The sequence below is a fragment of the Phyllostomus discolor genome, chromosome 3 (genome assembly GCF_004126475.2).
Source record: "Phyllostomus discolor isolate MPI-MPIP mPhyDis1 chromosome 3, mPhyDis1.pri.v3, whole genome shotgun sequence".
NCBI lineage: Eukaryota > Metazoa > Chordata > Mammalia > Chiroptera > Phyllostomidae > Phyllostomus > Phyllostomus discolor.
Genome location: NC_040905.2, coordinates 106,987,923 through 107,013,969, shown reverse-complemented (window position 1 = coordinate 107,013,969; position 26,047 = coordinate 106,987,923). Strand labels below are relative to the sequence as shown.

The window sequence follows — 26,047 nt, the reverse complement described above, 5'->3', positions numbered from 1 at the left end:
TATCAAAGAGCAATGTCCTTCATTAGGAAAAAAAAAAGCCCTATTAAAATACACAGTGTTTTAAAAACTGTCTTAAAAGCTATCATAATTTATCAAGATTACATCCATTGCTTTGTGCTAGCTACCTTGCTTTATTTACCTGACCATACTCAAAGGACATACTCAAAGGACACCCACAAAAATAAGAAATGCCTTTAAAAGGGAAAGAAACATGAAGGAAGATTGAGACCTCTCTGGGCAATACACTTGATTCCACCTTGCACTTGTGGATTTCCTCTGCTTTTGAGTCATGCACATTATGAGATATGTGCCCTAGTAGAATATTTCATTGTTAGCACATCTACACATCAAACCATTACCTGAGCACTAAAATGAGAAATCCAACATCATAATAAGAAAATACTTATGTTTCCACATCATATGAAAAAGTAAGTTACATAGTGATATATACAGAATGACCATAGCTATATAAAAACAGATGCGCTTAGGAAATATCTGAATGGAAAAACAATACAATATGAAGCATAGCTATTTTTCAATGGTCAGACATGGTTTTTTCATTTTCATATTTTTAGCCTCCCCCTCACCAAATTATCTGCAGTGAGTATATACTACATACATAACTGGATACACACACATCAAGCATCTTTGCTATAGAGCTACATCTTTACCCATGAAAATAAATAGATTTGATAATATAACTGTGAGTAATGAAAGCAGGTTGCAAAATGAAATCTTTATTTCAGTGTTTATCTTATCTCAGGATCACAGATCACCTATTCTGAATTGCTGTCTTCACCATTGTCTCCTTCCTAGCCTGTCCCCACTCTCTGCTCAACCAACTTGCTTCTGTCAGCCAGAACACCATGGAGACTTTATTTCTAGTCTAGAGGCTCAATAACCTCCTCTGACCCTGCGACTCTCAGCTTGGGGGACATGGGAGACTACATCTCTATACATTTACATATGATGATTGGTGCACTGAACTCCATAGTGTAATAGGTAGTAGGCATCTTCCCAATCCCCATCAATGTTGCAGAGCAGAAGGGGTCAGGCTGGAGTTACAACTGCTATAAGCACATTAAATTAATGGCATTTCCAAATATGACTTCCTTCTTGGTATCTGTGACTCTGAAAAAAATGTATCAAAATCAAATTCTCTTTCTTCCTAGCCACTGTAGGCCATGCATCACTGTGTCTTCTCTACCTCTTGCCATTTGTGTCATCCTCACTCTCTGCCCCTTTGCTTCTTTTATTACAGCCTCTTCCTTCCCTTGGTCAAGATTCTTAGAAGAGTTTGGACAAGAGTTACGAATGCCTGAGGTTTAAGATTCAGGGTCACAGGCATATTGTGACCTATATGATTCTTTGGCTTCACTGGACACCTCAACCAGTTTATAAGTTAATTATGCCCTCATGTCCCCTAATACTAAGTTATTTCTAGATACTAAGTTACTGATGCATTTTCACCCAACCAGTACCCACTGAATAATTGCTCTGTGCAAGGCACAGCACTAGTCCCTGGGGTCACAGGACAAAGAAGACATGCAGCAAATGCAGCACTTGAATTTATCATGGGAGTTATGGAAACACCACCAGTTTGTAATGGGGAACTTGTAGTTGGTTCCTATCACAGCCCGTGTGTGTGTGCATGTGTGTGTGTGTAGGGGGTGTGACTTAACTACATAGACATCTGAGAAATGGTGCAGATGTATTCTCTCTCAGGTCTGTCCCATCACCCAAAATAAAGGGTGACTCATAGAAAATATATATACGGAAGAAGATCCAAGAAATCCAGTTCTTCAGCTCTATGGTTTCCAGTCCTTCAGCTCCAGTGTGGCCAGTGGATATGAGCATGGCCACACCAGTCAGACAGAGCAGCTTTCAGATCCTGGGTCTCCTGCTAACAACCCTGAAAACTCAGATGAGTCTCTTCAGTCACAGCTTCAGTTTGCTTGTTTGTAAATTGAGAAGGCTGACACTTACCTTGCAGGATAATTGAGAAGATAAAACAAAGTATCTAAAGCACCCTCATGTAAGCACTTAAAAATGTATCTCTCTGCTCACCAATGATTTGACAGTTTTGGGGATTAATTGATAGTACGGCCATTTTTCTCTATATAGCAAGGCCAGATAATTTCTCCTTAATAATTTTCTCTTTGTGCCTTAACATTCAAATAGCAGGCTAGAAGAAAAGTCTGGTTTCTCACCTCATTTCCTATTACCTACGTTTGTAGAAGACCGTTGTATGCCCTCAAGACTCCACCATTTACCAGAAGTGAGAAACAAAGGGTCTTCTCTGGGAGAATATCACCAAGAAAACACATACAATGTGTTATCTAACAGAAATCTTTTTTGGAACCAATCAGCCTGCCTCAAGGATATTACCTTTAAGAAATTCAATTGATCCAAGATGTGTTATTCTTGGGATTAGTGGATCCTAGTAATTTTCTTCATTCTTAGGTAAAACAAAGACTAATGTCACCTAGATGCACAGTAAATTCTTTATGTCCCCAAGTGGCAAAAGGAAAGCTAACTAGTCACCGCTTTTCACAGGAACTAAAAATGTGAATTTGAATCTATCCATCTGTTTAAATTCTTCAGTGGAAGAGTCATTTCTTTCAAAAAGAGTAATATACTTGGGGGTTCCTTTTCTCTATATAAATATGACTCAAGACTTGGTGATCTCTTGTTTTTAGCTCTAACACTTCTGATTTTAAAGACTTCAATCGTGAAGCACAAGAGACCCTCCTTACTGACCATATTGAAACAGAAAAGGCATTATCATAAGGGAGGTGCCCTGTTGAGGTTACACTCTGTTTTGTGCCAGCCACTCTGCTTTCTTCATCTGACCAAGTCCTGCTCAAAGATCACCCACTAAAATCAAAACGTCCTTTGATGACTTCCCCATTGTTTCCCCCGCTCATCACCCTGTAGTGCTGCTCTAGGCTTCCATCTGTTTCCAAAACTCACCAGTCTCTTTCCTGCTGCAAGGTCTTTACTTACACCTGCTGTTCCCTCTTCCTGGGAGGCACTTCCCCCGGTTTTTTCCATGTTTCGCTCTTTCTTATCCTTTGTCACTTTAATTCTTACCTGTGTGAGCTAAAGGAGCATACCTTAAAATACCCTCTTATCACACTACCTTCTTTACACCCTGAACTAGGTTTATCATAACGTGGAGTTGCTCTGGTCCTTTATTGGTTGAGTTGTTTTTACCTGTTTATGCTCCACGACTGCAAGATCTGTCTTCTGTCTTCCCTGTTCATTGCTGTTTCCCTTGTGACAAGCACTTTTGCCTAACTCATACACTGTGCTTAACATGTATTTATTTATTGACCAATCTACTCAAAATTTCAACTCCAAAGAGGCTGACAACTCCAAAAAGGCTGATCATTATTTGTTGAATAATCTACTCAGAATTTCAACTCTGAAATGGCTGCTTATTGATAAAAAATTTTTCTCCAAACCAAAATGTTCCTTCAAAATATATTTAGCAATCATATTTTTAAAAAATTATCTTTATCCCAAGAGCTGAGCTCTGGGGATTTGCATCTTGTATAATAACTGAGGTTGGAATTTGTAATGTGGGAGAGGAAAAGTATCCTTTACCCAGCTGTTCAAGTATCTTCCATATCAGTAGGTCATGTTCTGTGCTTGACACTGGGGACACCAAAATTAATAGGTCACATTCCTTATATTTAGGCAGCTAATAATCCAGGGGGGAATACAGACAAACTGTAAGCCACAAAAATGGTGATAGAGATAGAGTGGAAGGGACTGGATGTTTGTGTTTCCTCAAACTCATATGTTGAGACCTAATCCCCAGTGTGATGGTATTTGGAGGGGGAACCTTGGGAGGTAATTCAGTCATGAGGGTGAAGCCCTTCAATGAATGGCACTAGTGCTCTTATAAAAAGAGACAGGAGAGCTTGCTTTCTTCTCTGTAATGTGAGAAAAAGATGATAAGCAGAGGGCCTCATCTGACACTGAATCTGCCAGCACCTTGATCTTGGATTTCCAGCCTCCAGAAACTATGAAAAATCAATGTCTGTTTTTTAAGCTGCATAGTCTGTGATAATTTGTTATAGCAGCCTGAACTAACTAAGACACAGAGACATATCCAGAGTACTGTGGAATTAGGGAGAATGAACACAACTTGGGGAGGGAGTGGTTAAGACTTAAAGGACAAACGAGAATTAGCCAAGTGAAAGGAGATGATCAGAAAATACTCTGAAAAAAAAAAGTAGATTTCCATCCAACTGTAGGCCTTTTCCTTTAGTAAATCTCCCATAAGGGTGGTATTTCTGTTTATGTTTGTATTAGCAGAGACTATAATCAGGGCCTTGGACTTAGCCATAAAACTGTATGCTTCTCTAAAAGGTTTATACATTAGGGAGAACACTTCACCAGAGGCTGTGATAAAAAAAGTCAGTTCTTTCTTCAAATGTAATAAAGGAGGGAATGACATAGATGCAATGTTTGCTTATTGCTGGTGAGCTAGGGAATTGCCAGGAGATCAGGTCCACCCTGGTCTCATCAGGATGTCATTTGTAAGGTATATGTTGACCCCCAAATGGAGAGATGTTTTGAAAATTTTTGAAAAGTTTGGATCCAGGAAATATAAAAGAGATGAAAGTTAGTGGAAGGTGCAGGGTTAAAGGAGAGAGACAGCCATAAAAATGCAAAGAAAATGATTGTGTAAAGAAAAATTGAAAGAGAGGGTTGATTTAGCATAATGGCTAAGAATCTGGACCAGTGTTTGAGTTCTGCCTTTTCCACTTACAAGCTGAATGGCTTTAAACATGTTTCTTAATCTTTCCATAACTCAGTTTTTATCCTATTAAAAATAGGATAAGTACACTTATCCTGCTGTTAATAAAAAGTACACTTACCTGTACTGCTGTTATTGAAATTAAGTAATGCAAACCACTTGGAGTAGTTCTAGTTTAAGTCTTTTAAAAAAATCTATTATATCTATTGCAATAAGGTATATTTTCTATTATATTTTATTATTTTATAGACTTTGCTATTATCAATGGTACATGCCATTTTAAATGACTGGGCACATTAAACTGACAGCATCCCCAACTCACTTGATTTTGATGAACTTCCGACATGGAACAGTGTTCCGCACACACGTCTCTGTCAGCGGGTCTATGTCTTCCACAATGACAAAGGGGGCCTCCTCTAGGGTGACGATGCTCAGGTGGTTGTCATCCGGCTCACAGTCTGAAAAGGACTTGTACCTTGGCCACACGGCATGCCTCAGGCTCAGGGTCTGGTTCTCCCACTTGCCCACCTGCATCATAAAGACAAAGACAGGTCTGTGTTTTCTTGCACTGCTGACTTCTGGAAAGACAAGTCTTTCCCCATAAGGGGAACGGAAGAAGAATCCATCCACCTTAAGGGTTTTTCCGTTATCTACCTCCACATACATATCTGCTTCTATGCTAAGAAAAATGGGGACAAAGAGAGAACATAGTGTGTGGGCTCTCTCTAGACTGATTAATCATGGGGGTTTTTGCCTAAGCACTGATAGTTTTAGAGGTCCCTGGGTGACTCCAAAGTCCTGTTGGAGTTCAGGATCCCTGATGTCATGAAAACAGCCCGACTTTTAGAATCAGAGGGATCTGGGCTTGAGTCCCCAAATCTGCCGCTTATTAGATATACAATCCCAGGCAAGTTCTTAGTCACTATGAGCGTCTGTCTCTTATCTGTAAATAGGAACAATGTTACGTACTTGCTAAGGATGTTGTGGGAATTAAATAAGGCAATTTGTGAAAACCATATAGCACAGTGCCCGGCCCAGAGTCAGGACCACATACTTTTCCTTTTAAGTGTAGAATAGAGGCAATGAAAAGGAGGAAGATTAAACAAAACAAGTGCTATAAAAAGAAAAAGAGGAGAGGGGAAAGGAAGATGGAGTGGAGGGAAGATTAGGGGGAGAGATAACACAAGGGGCAGAGTAGGTGAGGAAGTTAGAAGTATCACTTCAAGCTCAGATATGTTTCTATTTCAGTTGCAAATTAAGGGGAACTTTTATTAATCCAGCACAGAGTGGAGACCTCTGCTTAGTATACATCAACTCCTGTCAAAATGGAATTGATGTGTTCCTTCTGAGCAGCAGTTGGCATCTTAGTGAAATCAAATTGAAGGCTGCATGTTTTGAACCTTAATTTTATTTGACAGTTTGTTGGCACTGTTCACATGCACATGGGAGAAAGCTGCCCCCAGCATCGCACTTTCCCCATCCTCCTCCTACTCCCACGTGCAATTGCTTGACACCACACGTCAGCTCTTTATTTGTAATACCAACTTCAAGGAAAACACCTCATCTGAAACGCTAAGTGCCAAGTCCAGGCTCATCTGTGTTACATGACCCACTCACCTCTCCTGCTGGAACATGTCACCAGAAATGAATCTCAGGCCATTAAAGAGAATTCAGACTCTCTGAATACCAGGAGAGGTGGAGAGGTGGGGGAGAGAAGGCAGTCAGTGCTGTCTAAGATGACCTCATCATTTGGACTGGAAAATTTTTGCTACTTATAGAGGAATATTCCATGGCCAATTACAAAACTGTCCAACTTCACTGGTACCTTCCTTTTTAAGATAGGAGGGGGAGTAGAGTAATTTGGTCAAACAAACATGTTCATGTACCCATGCCATGATGTGCAACATAAGCTGAAGAGAATATCGAGCCCTTCCAATCCTTCATCCTTTCAACACAGATTTATTGAACACCAACTATGAGCTGGCACCAGCCTGGGAATGGTGGTGGATAAAAACAGAATGATTCCTTCCTTCTTGGAACAATCAGTTGGCTGCAGGTCAAAGATCATACCAATAATAGTAAATATGCACAGTCAAAGAGATATCCAACTTTTTTCTTTTGGGACATGTTATATCAACCCTCCCCGCCCCTTGTTTTTTTTCCCCCATAGGCTAGATAGTTCAGTGGGTAAGAGCATAGCTTTTGGAGTCAAACAGAACTAAGTGTTAATCCTGGCTTCACTCATTAGCTGAGTATCCTTACAAAAGTCATTGAACCTCTCTGAGATTCATTTTGTCTATCTGTAAAATGTGGATAAAAATAGGATATGACTTACAGGACTATAGTGAGATTTGAATGAGCCAAAAATGTACAAGAAGCATTAAGCATAGAACTTAGCACATGACACACGTGGTAGCTGCTGTTATTGTTGTAGTAGGCATTTAAGATGTAGCTCAAATATCACATAATCTTCAAAGGCATTTCTATCTTTCCTAGTAATATAGAACTTTGCACCTATCTCCACCATAGCATTTGATGCTACAATTGTAACAATGTCTCTTTTGAGCACTTCTGGGTCAAGAAATGTGCCAATATCACCACTTAGTTTAAACCTTCTAAATTCCAGATGGTGAGGATTATTATTCCAACTTCACAATTCAGAAAACTGAAACACAGAGAGGTTGCATGGCTTGCCCAAACACATACAGCTAGTACATGGTGGAACCAGAGCTATAGCATGGGGCTGTCTGAATCCAGAGGCATTTTCCTTCTTGTGCTTCTCTATTAATTGATCTGTACTAATCACATTATAACTCTAAGACCCTTCCTTCCTTCAGAGGCAACCCCTAGAGTCACAATACTACATAAATAGAGGCAAAGACTGTTTAGCTAGCCGATCTTTAGTGATGTCATTGACCACATCACATACCCTACACAGTAGGAGACAGGCGAAAGTTCCAGCCCAAGGCTGACTCATGGAGAGAAAGGTTGCAAAGGTTTATGAGTTCCCAAAGTGTAATAACTTCTTAAATCTTTTCTCTCTCCCTTCCCAACATGTCTAAGTAAGCACCCATGAGTCAGCCAAGGAGGATGTAAAAACTTGATCAGGAGCTGAAGCTGCTGTGTAAACATTGCCCTAGATCCTGAGAGCTCTTAGCTACGCTTCTGAGTCTGACAGCTTCCTCTGATAGGCTACCATTCCAAACACCAAATATCCCACTCCAAGACTTATATACCAGACAGGGGAGAACAGACATCCTTCACTTCCCCTTCCTAGATCTCTGTTTCAAGGGACTATAAATGAGTCTAGTTTTTGTAGACAGGTTTAACAGAAATTCATTCATTTCATAAATACCAAGAACTGTATTAGACACTAAGGATACTATAGAGAAAACAACAAATTACTTGCATGGAATTTTTATGCTAATTGGGAAGACACACATGGGTCAAATAATCAGATGAAGGTATACATCATATAAACTGGGAGGAAGAAAAACTGGGTCTATGAGAGGAAAAAGGGGAAAAGAAATCAGAGAAGACTTCCCAGAGGAGGAAGCATTCTGAGTTGCAAATCTAAGATGAATGGATGGGGAGTAAGAGGAAGGAAGAGTATTCTAAGAAGGAAGGGGTCAGAAGGTGCAAAGCCTTGTTGGTCCTGTAAGGAATTGAGATTTACTCTCAGAGTTAATATAGTCTCTTAGCCCAAATGGAAAAAGATATATAGAAGTCATCATAAACATATTTCTGTACATTACCTGCCTGAAAGTAAAGGTTCTTATCTTCTTCAATTTATTTATTTCTTTTTTATTATGAAAAAGTTAACTCATACAAAAGTAAAGTAGTAGAATGAATTTCTGTATTCCCATTATCTAGCTCCATTAGTTATTAACTCATGTCCAGTCCTGTTTCATTTATACACGACCCACTTTTCCCATACAAAATTGAAGAAAATCCCAGCCATCATGTCATTGCATTCACAAATCTTTAATTTGATTTAAATATCTAATCACTACTTGCTTAATAACATTATACCTCAACAATCTATGTGTTTATGTATTTGTTTCACTCATGAGGTTATAATTCCCAGTGTAGCAGAGATTTTATATATATAGTGATTGATTTCTATGTCCCCAGCTTCTAACTCAGGGCCTGGCTCAAGGAGGGACTTAATGGATAGTTGTTGATGGAATGAATGAACATACAGTCAGAAAGTGCTAGTAGATTGGTCAATGTGCCTTATGTGCCTTAGCTATGGGTTCTTGCACCCTAAAGAATGATCTATGCTGGGCCAATGGGAATTTTCCATGGAACTTGCTGGGACTGTTAGAATAGGGTGGTCATGACAGAAGAAGCAGTCAGTGATTAAAAGTGGAGCTAAGAAATAGAGAAAAGAGAGCAATAAAGTTATGATGGCATGACTTGAGCTCTTATAATAATAGAGGTTGACATTCACTGGGCACTTATGTATTAGGCACCATTTTTAGTACTATTTTAATTCTTATAAACACTTTATACACAAGAAAAAGGTGAGGGCAGACAATTTTTATCTCTATCATAATTTTTTTTTACTTAAAAACAGTCCCAAACAGACTGTGCGGGAGAAGACAAAAAAATCTTTACCTTCAAAACAAACTGCATTTTGGTGATAAACCTTTGAGCATTTTTTCAGCAAGTATGCTGAAGTTTTAAGGACAAAGAAAAGTTATTTTGTTGAGAGAAATAGATAAAGGGGAAATTAACTTTATAATTATTTTTTATCCATTCTCATTAATAAAATTTAAATACAGTGTTTTTAAGAAAGCAAATTGCTCTTTAGATCCTGGAAAGTGTTTTGTGAAAGGACAATGATTACTTCTTGAAATGTTCAGAGGAAAGATAATTTCAGCTCCAGAAACAGACTCTTAAGTTAATATTTACCCCTTCATGTCTGGATAAATTCAGATATGTCACAGAGGCTGTAAGAGGCTGGAAGAAATTAGGTTAATAAATATATGTGGCTTTCCTTTCAAAGAGATACAGAATGTTTGATCTTATTTGATCTATTCATAAAATGCTTACAAGAGATGATTAAAATGGCCTCATTCCTGGTCTCCTGGTCTCCCAAGCCACCCCCTAAAAACATATCTAGACACAAAAATCACAGATTTACCCTTACTCAGATCCTTCTATGGTGCATTCTGCCTACAGAATCAAATCCAGACGCCCCTTTACATTAAAAGAACCTGTGCCCTGGCTAGGTGGCTCAGTTGGTTGGAGCATTGTCCACGCATCAAAATGTTGTGGGTTTGATTCCTGGTCAGGGCAGAAGCCTAGGCTGCAGGTTCAGTCCCTGGTTGGGGCACACATGAGAGGCAACTGACCAATGTTTCTCTTTCACATTGATGTTTCTCTCTCTCTCCATCCCCTCCCCTCCTCCTCTCTCCCTCAAATCAATAAACATACAGGTGAAGATTTTTTTAAAAAAGGACCCTATTATATAGGTCCAACTAACCTCACCACACTTTCACTTATCTATCACTTTCTTGAGCTCCTTCTCTCTCATATACTCTATACTTACTATCACACTAAAACATGTGCACCTTCAAAACACACACACACTGACACCCACACACACATGTACATACACATACATGTACATATATGGAGGTATCACATACCTATGCATCATACATAAACCTACACATAAACACACACCTACCTACATATATTCATACCTACCCAAACTCACAATACACACATATATACACTCACACCCACACGTACATGCACAACTACACATACACATGTACCCAGCACACACATAAACTCACACCTCTACCCATTCACACATACACACACAGACCCACACACTGCTAAGCCACAATGATGCATCTAGTTTTCACTTCTCACCACACACCCTGAACAATACTCACTTCCCTGCTTTGCCTGCACTATTTCTTCTACCTTATCATCTCCACAGATTGAAATCCTATCCATTGTTTCCAGGTCCAGCTCAAATATCACTTCTCCCATGGAGCCTAATTCTCTAGCTAGATTTCATTTTACATTTTGCATGCCTCCAGGACATTTTCTTTTCCCGTTGAATTCTCTCACTGTTCATTCATGCTATCAACACACATGTGTCCAGTGCTTTATCCTGTGCTGGGTATTGCAGGAGGCTCTGAGGCTACAACTGTGATCAATCCAGGCCTGGTCCCTATCGTCAGTTTCCAGTCTGGTTAGAGAGACGTCAAAGCTCAGTGTCAATCAAGTGAGATGACTGCCTTGTTAGGGTAAGCAGAAGATGCTACTGAAGCAGACAGCTTCCTGCTCTGGAAGGAACTAAAAGATGCTTCCTGTAGGAAGGGGCTTCCAACTGTGAGCCAGACCAACAAAGTTGAGGTGTGGCTTGTTAAAGGTTCTATCTTTATTCACAGGGCAACTGAAGTGTATAGAGGAGTTAAGGGTGGGGATGACTGAAGTCTTTTAATCAGGGAAGTGATAAATCAATGACGCATTAGAACACTTCTTCCCAGTACAGTGCAGAGACATGGCTTATGGCTAAACAATTGTGCGTGCAGAGAGGTGGGTTAGCAAGTAGTTGCATTAATCTAGATAATGCTGACATAGGGCCACACCAGTGAGGCCAGCATAGCTCATGAGATTACAAAGTGGTAGAACCAATAGAACTTGGAGACCAATTTTATAATTGTATGGAAGTGGGGAACAATGGCCCAGGTAGCGCTGAATTATGGCTCTGTTGAGTATTCAGCCTGGCCAGGCTTCCACAACCCTGTCACCCACATCAGATATACTGTAACATTTGCCCCCAAGTCAGTTGGATGAACATTTGCTAAATTGAACTCAATTCAGACTGCAGCATACCATCAATTTTTACTTGGAATTTAAAGTTAAAAGCGGAAAATGGCCTGTTTACTGAGCTTCCTCTCCTTGGAGAAAAGATAATAGGGGTTGCAACATTAAAAAGGAAATTTATTAAAATTGACCACAGAAGCACAGTTCATGCTGTCTATGTTTTAGCTCAGCTGGCCTCAGTTAGCTAGCTCACTGGGTGATTTCATAACCAAGGTGGAAACAGGCCTTAAAACAAACACTTCATGTGTGCGAAACACTGGAAAATATTTCACTCTGGATAATAAGCAGTGATTTACTCCCAAGCTGGAGAAAATGAGTAATTAACTCCTCAGGAAGATGAATTTAAAGGGAAAAAAAGCAAACAGGAGGCCACGTTCTCTCCACCTGAAATATAAAGACTTCCAAAGGATATGAGATAAATGGCCGTGAAGGAAATTTAAAATGATTTAATGTCTATATTCAGCATAACTACCATCATCGATTAGCATCACTTCCATGCCTCGGCATGCAAATCTAATACACAAGCAGGCAGATAGCAGGTTTTATACACAAATAATTTTGTGTCTTGGGTTGCTGCTTGAAACCAAACACAGATTTCAGTTTGATTGATCTGGAAACTAGAACACATATATTTGAGCCACGGCTTGATATTACGTTGAAATGTGCTTTATCAGGAGTACTTTGCAGTTGAGTCCAGTGATTTTGTTTTCAAAGACCCAAGCTAAAGTTCATCCCAAACAGCTAGAGTCTGTTGAAACCAAATGTCTCATTGGAACTCAGCTTTCCCCTGCAGGGTATATTCAGTTTCTTCTACAAAGAAACTGCTGAAAAGTAGGTGTGGGTCAAATCTATCTTGTCTTCAATGCCCTGGGGCCACAGATGGCCACCAGCAGAGTGACTTGAAGAATTTCTTTTTAGACACTGAGATATGTCTGTGATCTTGGAATGCACTGTTGTTGTTGTTGTTGGGGTTTTTTGCTTTTCTTTTAAAAAAATTTTATTTTAATCATCATTCAAGTACATTTTTTTGTCCTTTACTTCCATTCCAGCCCACCCACCCACTTAAATGCAATTATCTAAGGTAGTGGGACTATGAAACTTCAGCACAAATAAGAACCTCTCCTTGGGAGCTGCATAAGAAGATAGACTCCTAGATCTCAGAAGTGCCTGTACCAGTAGGTCTGGGATGAGGCCTGGGAACCTGACTTTTCAACCAGGATCTAGGTCATTCTGTTCTAGGTGGTTTAAGGACCACACTTTGAGAACTACCTAAAGAATTGTACCTATGGGTACAGCAGGATTAAATACAACATATGAAAAAGATGGAAATCTTTCTTCTTGGGTTACTTATGTAACCAGCGGCAATTGCCAGCAGATCTAAATGAGTTTAATCAGCTATTAGAGCCTTAATTAAATTCCTCTCAGTTGAAATTTCAGAATTGCCTAATTGTTACACAGCTCACATTGGAGCAGTTGATTTTTTTTCTCCCATTATAACTGCTCTCAAGATAATCTAATACCTTTACAGATAACAGTGTCAGCTGTCTTAGAACCCAGCACTGAGATGGTAATTCATGAAAACGTGTTTTGATCATCGTTATTTCCACAAACAACTTGCATATTTGCTTCCTGTCTCCTCTTGATGTTCAGCCAACAGCAGAAGAGCTCAAAGCTCGTACAACCTCAGATTTAAAAGTGAAAGTCCCTGGAACCATAAGCCACCATTTCCTTCAAAAGTTCATTTATAATCTTTGGTTCTCCACGGTTCCTGTTCCCAGGTCCCCAGGGATCGATATAATTTCTATTTCTTTGGTTTTCTTTTAAATCTTTGTGTGCTTTCAAAAGTGGCATGCCCTGGTAATTGGCTAAACAGTTAATAGTGTTTTCTGTCTCTTCTTTGGTTCCACATTGGATTAATATAACATGAGAGACTTGAAAATTCAGCAGAACATATAAAGGAGCTCTTTCATAATTACTAATTAATTTTCTGAACATGCTCTTGGGAGTCCTTCACTGTGTAACTTCCATATCAGCCAATCTTCCATGGGTTGTAATAATGATTATTAAATAATTAATAAGCATAATAACTGGCGTTTCTTGAAGGACTGTGATCACCCCAACATGCATTTTCTCATTTCACCCTCACAACCCTGCATGAAAAAGGCCATTATAACTTTTACTGATTAGGACATGAGGGCTAAAATGACTTGCCCAAGATCAAACAGCTAGTGAGAGCTTCTGGAATCTGAGCTCAGAGTACCTGACTTCAGAACCTGGGGCCATTACCAGTCCTTGATAGTCCCAAGGTTGCCATCAGATTTGCTTTGGGAAATATTATGGCAAACGGGAGCAGTTGGTTTGTTGAGGCAACATTCCATGGGTCAGTTGGAAAAACCTTGTGGCAGAAGGAGGGATGGCCTGGGAAGCTGGCACACCTCAGGTCAGCCTCTCACTATGCACAGCCTCCCCTCTTTGGGGAGGAGCAGAGTCTACCTTTTCTGCGAATTACAGCCAGCAGTGGTCCTCTTGCACTTTTCTTTCATGTATGCCGGCTTTATTTACCTGTGAATTGATTCTTCTAAGGACCTTGAAGTCCACCATGAAAATGCCTCTACCAGCAGAACTGCAGTGAGCCTTCACTGGCTTGAGGTTGAATTTCACCGCTATTAACACTGACACCCAAAACCCGACCAGAATAATAGATCAGGGGGAAAAAAATCCACTGCTCTGATGTGAACTGAGTGACAATTAGTTAATCTGGTGATTTCAACCAAGAGGAATGTAATTAAGTCCCTAACAGCTGATTAGTCTTTTTCTTCGCCTCTGTAGTCATCTCCATTCCTTACATAAGGGGACTTCGAAGAGAGGATTGTACCTTCCCTTTGTAAGCCCTTGTACTTGAGATGCTGATGGCCACAACAATGCAAGACTGTTTACAGTGCTGCATCTGTTATTATCAAAACCCAAACATAAACTTGGTTGAAGTTTTTAAAGGGCTACTGCCTTTGAGGAGAAAACCAGAATGCAATAGGTCTGCAAAAACAGTTCAGGAGAAAATGTGGGAAAAAAATGGAACAATTACAGAAACTGAGATGGGGTGAAAGGGGGAGGATAAGCACGTAACATTCAATCATAACTTGGCCTAAGTCCTCTTTAACAATTATAGTGATAACCATTATTTATTTAACACTTTTACAAAGACAATTTAGAAATACTGTAAAGATTTCTTTTTGACCTTCTAATGTACTTTTTGGGTAAATTTCAAAGATCAGTGTTGTTTCTACTTGTAAGATAAATGAAATGCCATTTGCAATCTGGCAAAGCAAATAGCTCTTTCTGGGAGTATTTACCTGAATGGTATTTAGCAGCTCTTGTTCCCTTAGTAGGGTTGCCAGTAAGAGTCAGAGTATTGTCAAGAGAGGAATGCTCTGATGCTGGATGATAGCTGAGAGCACCTTGCATTTATTGGGATTATCAAGTCTTTCTTACCAGCCTGAAAATTATGACAAGATTGTATCTGAATATAGATAAGAATGTTCCTCTTACCGCCGGGCAACTTTTAAAAATAAAAACCTTGAAAAGTAGCAAAATACTTGGCTGAGTGTCTAATAGTTTATGAAAGGAGATAAGTTCTAGGTAATTAAGTTGCAGACTAAGGAAGCAGGAGACTTCTTCAATGCATCAAACCTGACTTGGGGGATGAAATAAGCCAAAGGCTGATGGATTTTCTCATCAGCTTTTGTAAAACAGTGTTTTATAAAACAGCCAATTTCATTTGGATCTAGGCCCTGAGCATTCAAAGTGAACCTCATTGACAGATTCTACAGAGTTTTAAAATAAGGTTCTAATACCTGGGGGTATCAATCAGCTGCAAAACATTTTATCCCCTCACCGTGAAGAATTACTGGGTTGTGAAAGTTGAAATGTTTGGAACTTGGTGTCAGGTCTCTGATGGGTGTTTGTTCTTTCATATCTGGAGCAAAACAATAAATTTAAATCTTTGAGATGGGCATTTTCCTCCTTCCAATGAAAGGGTGAGCCAGGGGTTGGTGCCTGGAGCTCTGCTGGCTATTATGAAGATGCTAACCAAAGTCCTTGTGCATGGCCGAAATCCATCACTGTGATAAATTGCACATGGATCAGAATTTCAATCCTCTGTAGATAAGATGGTATTTTGACAATTGTTTCTCTTTGCTCAGCTCTGGCCCCAAACTACTTTGCTCCAGGCTTGTCTGAGCCCTAAAGTATTCCAGCAAGAGGATCCTTTGAAATACTAAAGCCAGAACAAGATTTAATGGTGAAGAAACAGTAATAAGCTTAACCACAGCTTTGCGCACTGTTGAGAACATGATTAGAAGGCAGCGAGGAGACGAGGATTCCCTTGGGATGGGCCAGATAAGACTTGCTATTTCAAAAATAAAACCTAAGTAACCCTCTACTGGCTGGTCCAATTTCATCCAAACCTATTATCCTTGTCTTGGACACTAAGGAACAATTCCAGAGCCCTGGAGTAGAGTTACTAGGGGGAAATGACAATCCTGGGGACCAACCAGGCAAGCTACTCAGTATTGCTTTCTCTACTGACTTACACTGGCAAACTCAGCAGAATAAAAGAGCCCTAGAATGGAGTCAGAAGACCCAAATTCAAGTTCATCTATGATGTTTATGAGCTATGTCACCTTAGTTAAATCAAAAATTTTCAGGTTCACGCAAACTGTAGCCTAAGCTAGGATCCCAGGGTTCCTAATTATTCTGACTGTTACAACCAATAAGTGAAGCTATTCTCCAGGTATTCAGTCACTTAGAATTGGATGACATTGATTTACTGGCTAAATCATTCAACAAATGTTTATTGAGTAGCTAGCCCATTAACTGTTCCAGCACTGGTGATACAGCAGTAAATAGGTTTTAAGCTGGGGATCAGCAAATGTCAGCCCAAGGCCAACTGTTTTGTACAGCCCACAAGCTAAAAATGGATTTTACATTTTTAAATGGTTGAAAAAGATGGAATAATATTTTGACACAGGAAAATTATATGAGATTTGAATTTCAGTGTCCATAAATAAAGTTTGATTGGAACACAGCCATGCTCATCTTCTTATATGTTATTTATGGTTGCTTTGATGCTAAAACAGCAAAACTGAGTACTTATCATACCCAGTATGGCCAACATACAAAACTAATATATACCAGCTGCCCTTTATGTAAAATATTTGCTAACCCTTAATATGAGTCCCTGTCTATAAGGGATCCACTTGCCAGTAGAGAAAATAAGAAAAATGCCCTCAGAATTAAAATAAAACAGAAAATGACAAGTGCCAAAGGAAGCAAGGTGAAATAAATGCAGAGGGTATCAGAAATGAGAGAGCAAATCTGATGAGAGAAGGAAAATATTGGGAGAGCCACTGAGGGGAGTTTGGAGTCGGCAAAGTGGTTGAAAAATCCGAATGGAGAAACGGGACTACAGGGTTGAATGATTAGTGTGGACAAAAGTGCAGAAGTTGAGTTTAAGGGGCATGTTTGTGCACTAGGAAGCTGCCCAAACTGGAAGAAACAATTGATATTGATACAAATGTTGATACAAAGGGAATGAGAGAGAAAAAGGAATAAAGGAAACACTGAGAGATAACATCACAGAAGCCCTTGGAGGTTGGAGGGAAACCCAGATGCGTACAGTGGAATGTGGTAGCATTTGACTTCAAATTGGCAACTGACCTTGCGAGTCCTTAACAATTCACTCAACACCTGAGACAACATTGGTGACTTCATCCACGTGCAGCTGATATTTATCACCTCCCACATCTTTTGGAATTGCCCTATTTTCATACAATTATATCATTTCTTTTATAAATACATTCATACTTGTCAGACTATTCTGATATAATTAGAGGTCAGTTTTTGACCTCTTCACTGACCACCTCCAGTTCACATTAGGCACTCATTCCCAAAGAGGTACAATTCACTTAGAATTGCTTAATTTCAACAATTCTAAATTTAGATAATCCATAGCGTTCTCACTCAGCTATCTTCATGTCTTTTCTCCAATATCATTTTGGCCATTGGCCCCTGGGCTGCTCTATTTTATCCCAGTTGATCTACTCACTCATGGCTCTACTTCCTACAAGGTAAAACCTGCACTTCTTCATCTATCACTTCAATCACATTAATAGTTGTTTTGGGGTTTTTTGGCCATACCCACAATTATCCTGCTCCTGCTTTGTCATACCCACCAGACACCACTACTCCTTCCTCCAACTTTGGGTCAGTCCAACAATTTCCTCACCTGTAAACCATTGAGTACAAGCAAAGAATATCACATAACCCCTTTAAATGTAAGGACTTCCTCTCTGGCTGGAAGCCTTCTCTCTCTCTCCTTGATTGGCTATCTCACATTCCCTAGAAACTATTTTGAGCCTTCACACCTGCCCACAAACCTGCAATTCCACCAGCTTCATCCTCACTCCCAGCTGATGAATCTGTCTCTTATTTCACGGAGTCATTGGGCAACCCACATACCACACAAACTTACCTACCTCTGCACATATCTTCCTTCTCCCTTTGGTAATAAAAGAGGCATCTCTCCCCTAGCCTAACACTAATCCCATTATTTGTGCTATGGACACAGTTCTCTTCTGCACCAACCTCTCCTCTAAAACTGGCCTCACCAAGATCAGCAGTCACTTTTTTATCACTAAATCCAACAGGTGCATCAATTTGACATTGAAGCTACTCACACCTTCCTTGAGTCTCCCTGCCTTAGACTGTCATGATCCTGCCCTTTACAGACTATTTTCCACCTCTCTCTGACATCTCCAGCTTTGCCAAAAGCTCCTCTTTCTCTGTATGTTTTAATTGTCCTTCCCCTTCCTCCTGCCCCGAGACATCCATGCTCAGGCCTCTTCTACTGCCCACTTATCACTCATTATCTCTATGTTAATATCCCTCACTCCTGACTATCTCTCATCAGCTCCTCTCTATTGCCTCTGAGAAACCTCAAACTCAATGAGCCTGTAGTAGAACTCATCATCTCACCTTCAACCATTAAAAAACTGCAGTTTCTCTCCAATGTGCCAAATATGAGTTCTTGAGAACCCACCCTGGAAATATTCCTCAATTTATCTCTTTCCCTCCACCCCATATATTTTAAATCATTTGCCAAGGGTTGGCAGTTATAATATTTGAATATTTTCCCTTGTTCACTTCTTTCCTAACTGTGACCACCACCCTAGTATAAGCCTCCAACTAGTGTTGCTGCCCCAGTTTTCCTCTCAGGGGACCCTTCAAGCAGCAGCCTGAGCCATTACTCTAAACATCTGTGTGATCATTTCACTTTCCCCCTTAAAGCTCTTGATCATTGTTCACTACACTTGGAATCAAGTGAAAATCCTTGACCATAGTCTAAGTGACCCAGCCCATTCCCTAACCTCTCTGGCTCTGCCTTCATGCTAACCTCATTTCTAACAATCACCTTCCCATTCCACTTCTGTCCCACCCACATCAGCTCATGAATCCCAGAGAACTAATCACAGACTTCCAAATACATTGTGCTCCTCTCAGTGCCAGGTTTCAACACACGCTACTCACCCTGCACAGAAAACCCTCTCCTACTCTGCCTTACACCCTTTTATTTAACCTTCAGAATGCTACATAGAGGTCAGCTTTTCTGGGAAGCAGACCCAGACCCTGTAAAACTGTCCAGGTGAAGTCCTCTTTGCTTATTTCACCAAGTATTACAAGTACTCATATGTTCACTTGTCTGCCCTAGCTGACTCACTGGGCAGGGGCAGGTGGGGAGGGTGAGGGGGTACTGTTCTGTTGGCCTTAACACACAGCCCAGGGCCTCTTATATAGCAGATGCATAAATGTAACTAAACCACTGAATAAATAAATTACAAACATGACCACCATAACCATGTTCTTCCTGTAATCAAGTATAAACTTTATTTGCTCTCTTCTGGTAATTAATATGTACTAAAAATAATGTGGATTTTGGAGTCAGCTGAAACTGAGTCTGCATATTCGTTCTTCTGCTTACTAGCTGTGTGACCTTGGCTAAGTTTATTTCCTGAGCTTTAGTTTCCTTCTCTGTAAGGCAGGCATAATAGGAGTAATCATATCATATGATTGTTGAGAGAATTAATAAAAGAATGCTTATAAAGCACTTATCCCATTTGCCCCATAGTCACTGCCCAACCAAATGTTAGCTGTTTTATTATATACAAGGCTCTTCTGAGGACTGTATTAATTCACTTACGTGACCCCTTCCCACAAGCCTGGCCCATGGTAGTTATTCGGTCAAGGTTAGTTCCATCCTATTTACAATGTACATGTCTCATGAAGTCGAAGTTCACCCCTGAATGTGGGACACTGGCTGTAACTCCAGAAGAGGGGAGTGTGAGGCATTGATTTTATCAATACTCTAGGCCCAGAGCATGTACATCAAAATGACACTTAGGAAATGCATTTGATTTTTCCCCCTAAGGGGAGACAGATATGTTCTTCACTTATTGCTCTCTATTTGAGATAGAACTGATATTGCCTATTTATTTAATTCTGTGCACAGAGAAGAAGGTCCTGCCAAGAGCAGCCTGGCATTGCTTTAGCTCTATCGATAAATCCAAAGACCTGACAATTATTTTTAATTCCATTTTCTGGATTAAGGTTCTGCACAATTAATGCATACCATTAACTTCATAACTGTAAACGTAACCCTAACTTTCTTGATCCTTATGCCAAGAAGTATGACCTTATGAATATACTTTTTAGAGCTCAACTAGCTAAAAAGCTATAATAGGGGAAAAAAGAAAAGAAATAGAAAAAGGAAATTTCAGATAACAGACATACTTGGAAGAGACATCCTGATCAGAGCGCTGTATGTCATTATACAGATAATAATATAAAATCCTCAGAATTTAGATAGCCCTTCATGGGCTACAAGTTGCTATTTATTGTTTCATTTCATTTGACCTTCATGGTAGAGAGTCATGAAAAGATGAAGAAGATATTATTGTGATTTTTCAGAGCAGTGAACTAAAGTAAGTGGGACTAGAAAGTACAGCAAATATGTAAAAGAACTAGAAGCAGTTTTTTGACTGCTGGTTGCTTAATTATATATGTCCCTGTTTTCATCTCCTTGTGGGGCACTCAAAGAGAAAACAAAGGGATGATGATTCTTGAGTACATTCATCTTTAAACTTTGAGCCCAGATCCTCTGAAAAAGAGAATGACAGCATCAGGCTTCTAGAAATCCTCAAAATGCAAAACAAAACAAAAACCCACCCTAATAACTATCATTTAAAAACCCATATTGTACTTTGTATAATAGTTCCCATTTATTAAACTTTTTCAATTTTGTACCAAGGCCTACGCTAGATGCTTTACATACATTATTTATAATCCCACACAAGTTATGAAGTGGCTGGGTGACTATGTTCTAATTAATTCATTTCTCTGATCTTCAATTTTCTCATCTGTAAAACAAAAATAATTATAATATGTACTGATTAGGGTTGTGGTGAAATAAAAATGTGGTCATGTATATAATATGTTTGACTTAGGGCCTATAACAGAGTCAATGCTCAGAAACAGTTAGGCTTTTTGTTTTCATTATATGGAATTGCAGTTATAAAGGAAACACAAACCCCATGCTTTTCCCACTCAAATCCCCTGCCTCACCCAACACTGGGTGATGTCACCTGCATTCTAGAATTTGATCTAGGAAGATAGTGGAACTTAGTGGCCAAAGCATGGGATCAAGAATCAGACAAATGGGGGTTTAAAATCCAGCTCAGATTCTTGAAAATTAACTCGTTCTCTGTATTATTTAGTTTTCTTATTTATAAAATGGGGATAATAATAGTAACCACATAGGATTTTAGAGTGAACTGAGAGAGATCATATGTCTTAAGCTCTTTCTGACCTCAGGATGGATTTAATAAATGGTAGCAGTTACATTTTCACAGGAACCCCATTTTACTGATGGAAACACTGATTACCTGAGAAACACAAAGAATGGAAATTTTTCAGGTTTGGCTTAGATCCTGGAACTAAGTGTTATCCATAGCCAATTTAATCTTATAACGTTGATCACACTTCCCTTCTTCCCTAAATGTCTCAGCTACTAACCAGTGCCCTGTGAGAGCATCAGCCCATTTCCACTGACCATGGTGCTGACCTGTTTGTCAGCACAGACCACTTCCTTATCTCTTGACATTGATTCAGGACTTGGGGCTCTGGATTAGACATATCATTGTCTCCAACCTCTGTTCTGGTTGATTGCTAGGATAACTTGATGGATGTCCCATATTTCTGAATCTTCATCCATTTTCAAATAAATGGCAATTCCTGAATGCAAAACCTAGAATGTCATTTTGGTAATGAAACTCAAATCTTGCTGTGTTGATTCAAGTTACCAACTCAGAAGCTATCTTTGGGGAGAATGTGTATAGTCTTTGCTAAAGAACTTTAAACAAGTCACTTATCTTGTTTGAATCTCAGTCTCCTCACCTGTTAAAAGGAGGTTGATATTCCTGCTTTCCCTATAGAAAGAGTGGTTATCAGGGTCCAATATCCAAATCTGATTCTTGCCCTCCTTCCCTACCTTATATCTGCTTGCCCTATTTTCTTCAAACATATTTTAATCAGGAAAGAGAAAATATGCCCTCAGCTATAAGCTCCTGGTGGACATAGAAGTCAGCATGGTGGGGGATGATATGAAAAATCAGGGTTCTTTCAACTCAGATGGTCTCAAAGTTGTTTCAAACTTTAAGGTTATTTCAAACTTTTAAAAAAGTTATTTTTTAAAAGTTATTTCAAAGTTATTTAAAGTTTGAAATAACTTTAAACACAAGAGAGAGGTCATTGGTTTCTTCGTCATTCTATAACTCTCTTCAAGGAAATAAAAGTGGGTTCTCTTGCCTTTTCCCAGCTTTGGGTTTTTCCACTACATACATTTCCAATGAACTCTTTATTTGCACACTGAGAGAAATTGGATGGTTTAGTCCCTGCCTCCTTCCTTCTCAAACAGGCCCATTCAGTCTTTCTAATTTGCAAAATTATAATTCAAGTGGAAGGAAAATAGACTCTAAGAACTCTATAGATCTGATTGTGATGGGTTTTAAAACACATTTTCAAAAGGCCATGGCTATAGATAACGAACAATAGGGTGGAGTAATAAAGAATGAACAAGCAGCTTACAGTAGAAGTCAGGGGCGATTTACACCTTCAGGTTCCAAGAGTAATGCTGACTGGCTTTGCAAAAAGATGCAAGAGACTGATTATGTGGCAGGTTTGCCTGCAGCTCAGTGGGCTGTTCTGAGCTAAGCTCAGGAAGAGGAGCCTTGTTTGTGGGGGCATCTTTTACCTGTAATAGCCCTTCTTGCAAACACTGGGAGCATGTTACCATAAAGGAATGAGGGGCTACCAATGTAGGTCTTCATAATTAATGCAATGACAGCTTTCTCTACTGATATACAAAGATGCCCCCGCCTCTACCACATGGTGTCATCAAAATAAAATGGACTTTGGTGTCTGACAGACTTGAATTAGAATTGAGACATTTTCATGTGCTCTGTAACCTTGGGAATCCTCTTAGAGCCTCGGTTTCTTTGTATATAAACTGGGGGAGGGATAACGTCTGTTAAGAGAGGATGGAAGTAATGTATATACAGCCCCTAGGCTATAATGAGAACAATGGTAACTATTATTTTTCATTATTAATTATGTTATAAAATGTGGGGGAATTGTCTCAAGGTATCAGGTGGCCAATTCCTTTGTCTTCAGAATCTAGAAAGCACGGTAAGGCTTCTACAGTTTAGAGATTAACACTGGGAATATTCAATCCCTCTCTATCTCTACATCTCCCCCTAGCCCTCAGGCTCCAATGCCAAGAAAAACAGTGTAGTGGGGTGCACAGCTTCTGCTGTCAGTAGCACAGTTGAGAAAACCAAACTGTAGCTCCAGAAGGCAGCCTGACACAGCCACTTGTAACCAGAAGCAGATTTCTGGGTGGGGTAGAGCACTTCACTGTTCCGTCTCTTTTCATACAGACAAATGTCATTCCTGTCTGCACCATCAGCCTGCAAATGGGGCAATAATGGAAACTGACAGAGACAATGCTGAGAAAGTAGGAAGCAGGTCATGAAGACAAACCACTGAGGTCAGGTCATTGTAGGTGGGGTGGGAAGCAATTCAGCTGATGCTATCCAGATTAATTGTGAAATGCAGAAAATGATCAGGACCCTCAAGTGTTTGTGATTCAGTCAATACAATGGGTTAGATGACCCTTTGTATACATATTTCTTCATCCACGAGTACTCAGGACATATGTTAGCTCTTTAGGAAGCCTTTTCTGATATTTTCATAACACCCAGGTTGGGTAGGTGTTCCCTGGTGACCTAGGCTTAACTACACTATCAGCACTGCTCTTACTACATCATAATCAAAAGTTCATTTCTCTGTCTCTCCCACTACACTGTGAGCATCCTAAGGGCAAGGATATTGTATTATTCATCTCTGCTTTACCCATACCTATCACAGTCCTGGCACAGAGAAGGGAATTGGTATATACTTGCCAAACAGATTAGTAGTGGGTGAGAGGGTGGGTTTGAGCATAGATGACCAGATGATAGATAAAAGACAGTTGTTCAGCTGGGTTGATTGATGAGTTGGTGAATGGACAGTGGGTGGATGGATGGCCAGACAGATGGTTTATTAGATGATTGATCATTGATGATTGGCTTGATGAATGGATGGATAAATGGATGGAAAAATAGTTTAATCACATCATACATTCATAGTTAATAGTTCTTTATCCTAAAGAGTAAGATTTGAGTCTACTTGAAGGGCTACTTATCATAACTTTTCCCCTTCACTGAACTTCAAAGGTGAAGACTATCCACGAGAAGCTCTAGGTCTTTTGTGAAAATTCCCATCATTCACCCTAGAAACTGTGCAAGTGGGACAATGAGCACCAGACTTGGAGACTGATAATACCTAATTTTGAATCTTTTCTCAGCTATTGATAGGAAATGTATCTGAATATCTCTAAGGTTTCTCTATTAAAAAAGCAGAGAATATCACCTACTTCACAGGGTTATCATGTAGCTAAAGTGAAATAATATGAAAGCCAATATTGTAAGGTTTGGCATATAATAGGTGCTCAACAAATCTAAGCTTACAAATTACATTCAGGGGTTCACTAACATCAATACCTGCATTCTACTCATCTTGGAGGGGCAGTATTTATTTATTTATTTATTTAAATTATTTTATTGTTGTTCAATTACAGTTGGCTGCATTTATATATCTTTTCCCCAAATGAAAGCTCACTTATAATACCAATATAGCAACCAGATAAAGCATTACCATCTCTGCTTAAATTTGGATCCTGTCTTGGTAACCCCTTGGTAACCCCTATCTACTCAGAGACCCCTGAGGCACTCTGAAAGAATCTATCATCCCAGGGAACACAGAAAAAAATCTTTCTCCCACATGACACAAATGGAGTCTCAGTCTATGTTCTGCAGCACTGGGCCTAAATGCTGCTGTTCTCATTCTCCCTGACTCCCCACATTCTCCCTCTCTTCCTCCTTCTGTTAGAGTAGCTCAGGGCTTTGCATTCATCTACAACACAGATGAGTTGATGACCCTGTCAGAAAAATACAAATGGTTTTTAACTGTCTGTTCAGGAGTTTCTAGAAATACTTCCAAGAGGCTCTTTGAATAATTTACTCATCCAAGATCATTTAAATAATCTATTCATCATTTTCATAATTGATGGCAATGGCAAAGTATCAAGGGTGCAGCTTTTGTCTTACATTTATACCATCTGTCAGCTTAATAATGCCCCCATAACCCTCACACAGATTCCTCAACAACCGGGTTTGTGAGTTAGGTAGAGATGGATACTCTAGACAACATAATTACTGACTCTGCCTCTATTGTAATGTTGCTTGGGCTCAATTCTTCCTTTACCACTATCACCTTGGGTGAATCATTTATCTCATGTGGCTTCCAATTTCTCTCTCATATCTTAGAGCTCCAATTATAATTGAATTGGCATTTATTAATCATGTACTAAGCATCAGTCAGTATTCTAAGCACTTGATATGTTATTTTGTTTAATTTTTCCAACAACCCTATGAGGTAGGTACTATTATTCTCCCCCTTTTAGATATGTGAAAATGCAGAGAATATTATGATATTTCAGTGAGATAATGCATTGAAGAGATAACCATTCTGCATGGGGTCTGGCATAGAATGGGAATTGAGCCAATGACTTCAGTTGCCATCATAATCATCACATCAATCAACAGCATTGCCACCACCATCATCATCAGTCATCTTTTCCATCAATGCATGTTTCCTTGAAGAGATAGATATCTTTTCTATGAGTTGCTTTTCTTATATTTCAGAAGCCTA

The 26,047-nt window shown here is 39.5% G+C and overlaps 1 protein-coding gene across 1 annotated transcript in view; it reads right to left on the bottom strand.

Moving 5' to 3' along the window:
- Window positions 1-26,047, bottom strand: part of GRIN2A (glutamate ionotropic receptor NMDA type subunit 2A) — a 385,717-nt gene that overhangs the window by 82,072 nt on the left and 277,598 nt on the right. Inside the window, exon 6 of the mRNA XM_028520832.2 lies at window positions 5,094-5,299. Within this exon, the coding sequence (XP_028376633.1) occupies window positions 5,094-5,299 (206 nt within the window). The remainder of the gene's footprint in view (window positions 1-5,093; window positions 5,300-26,047) is intronic.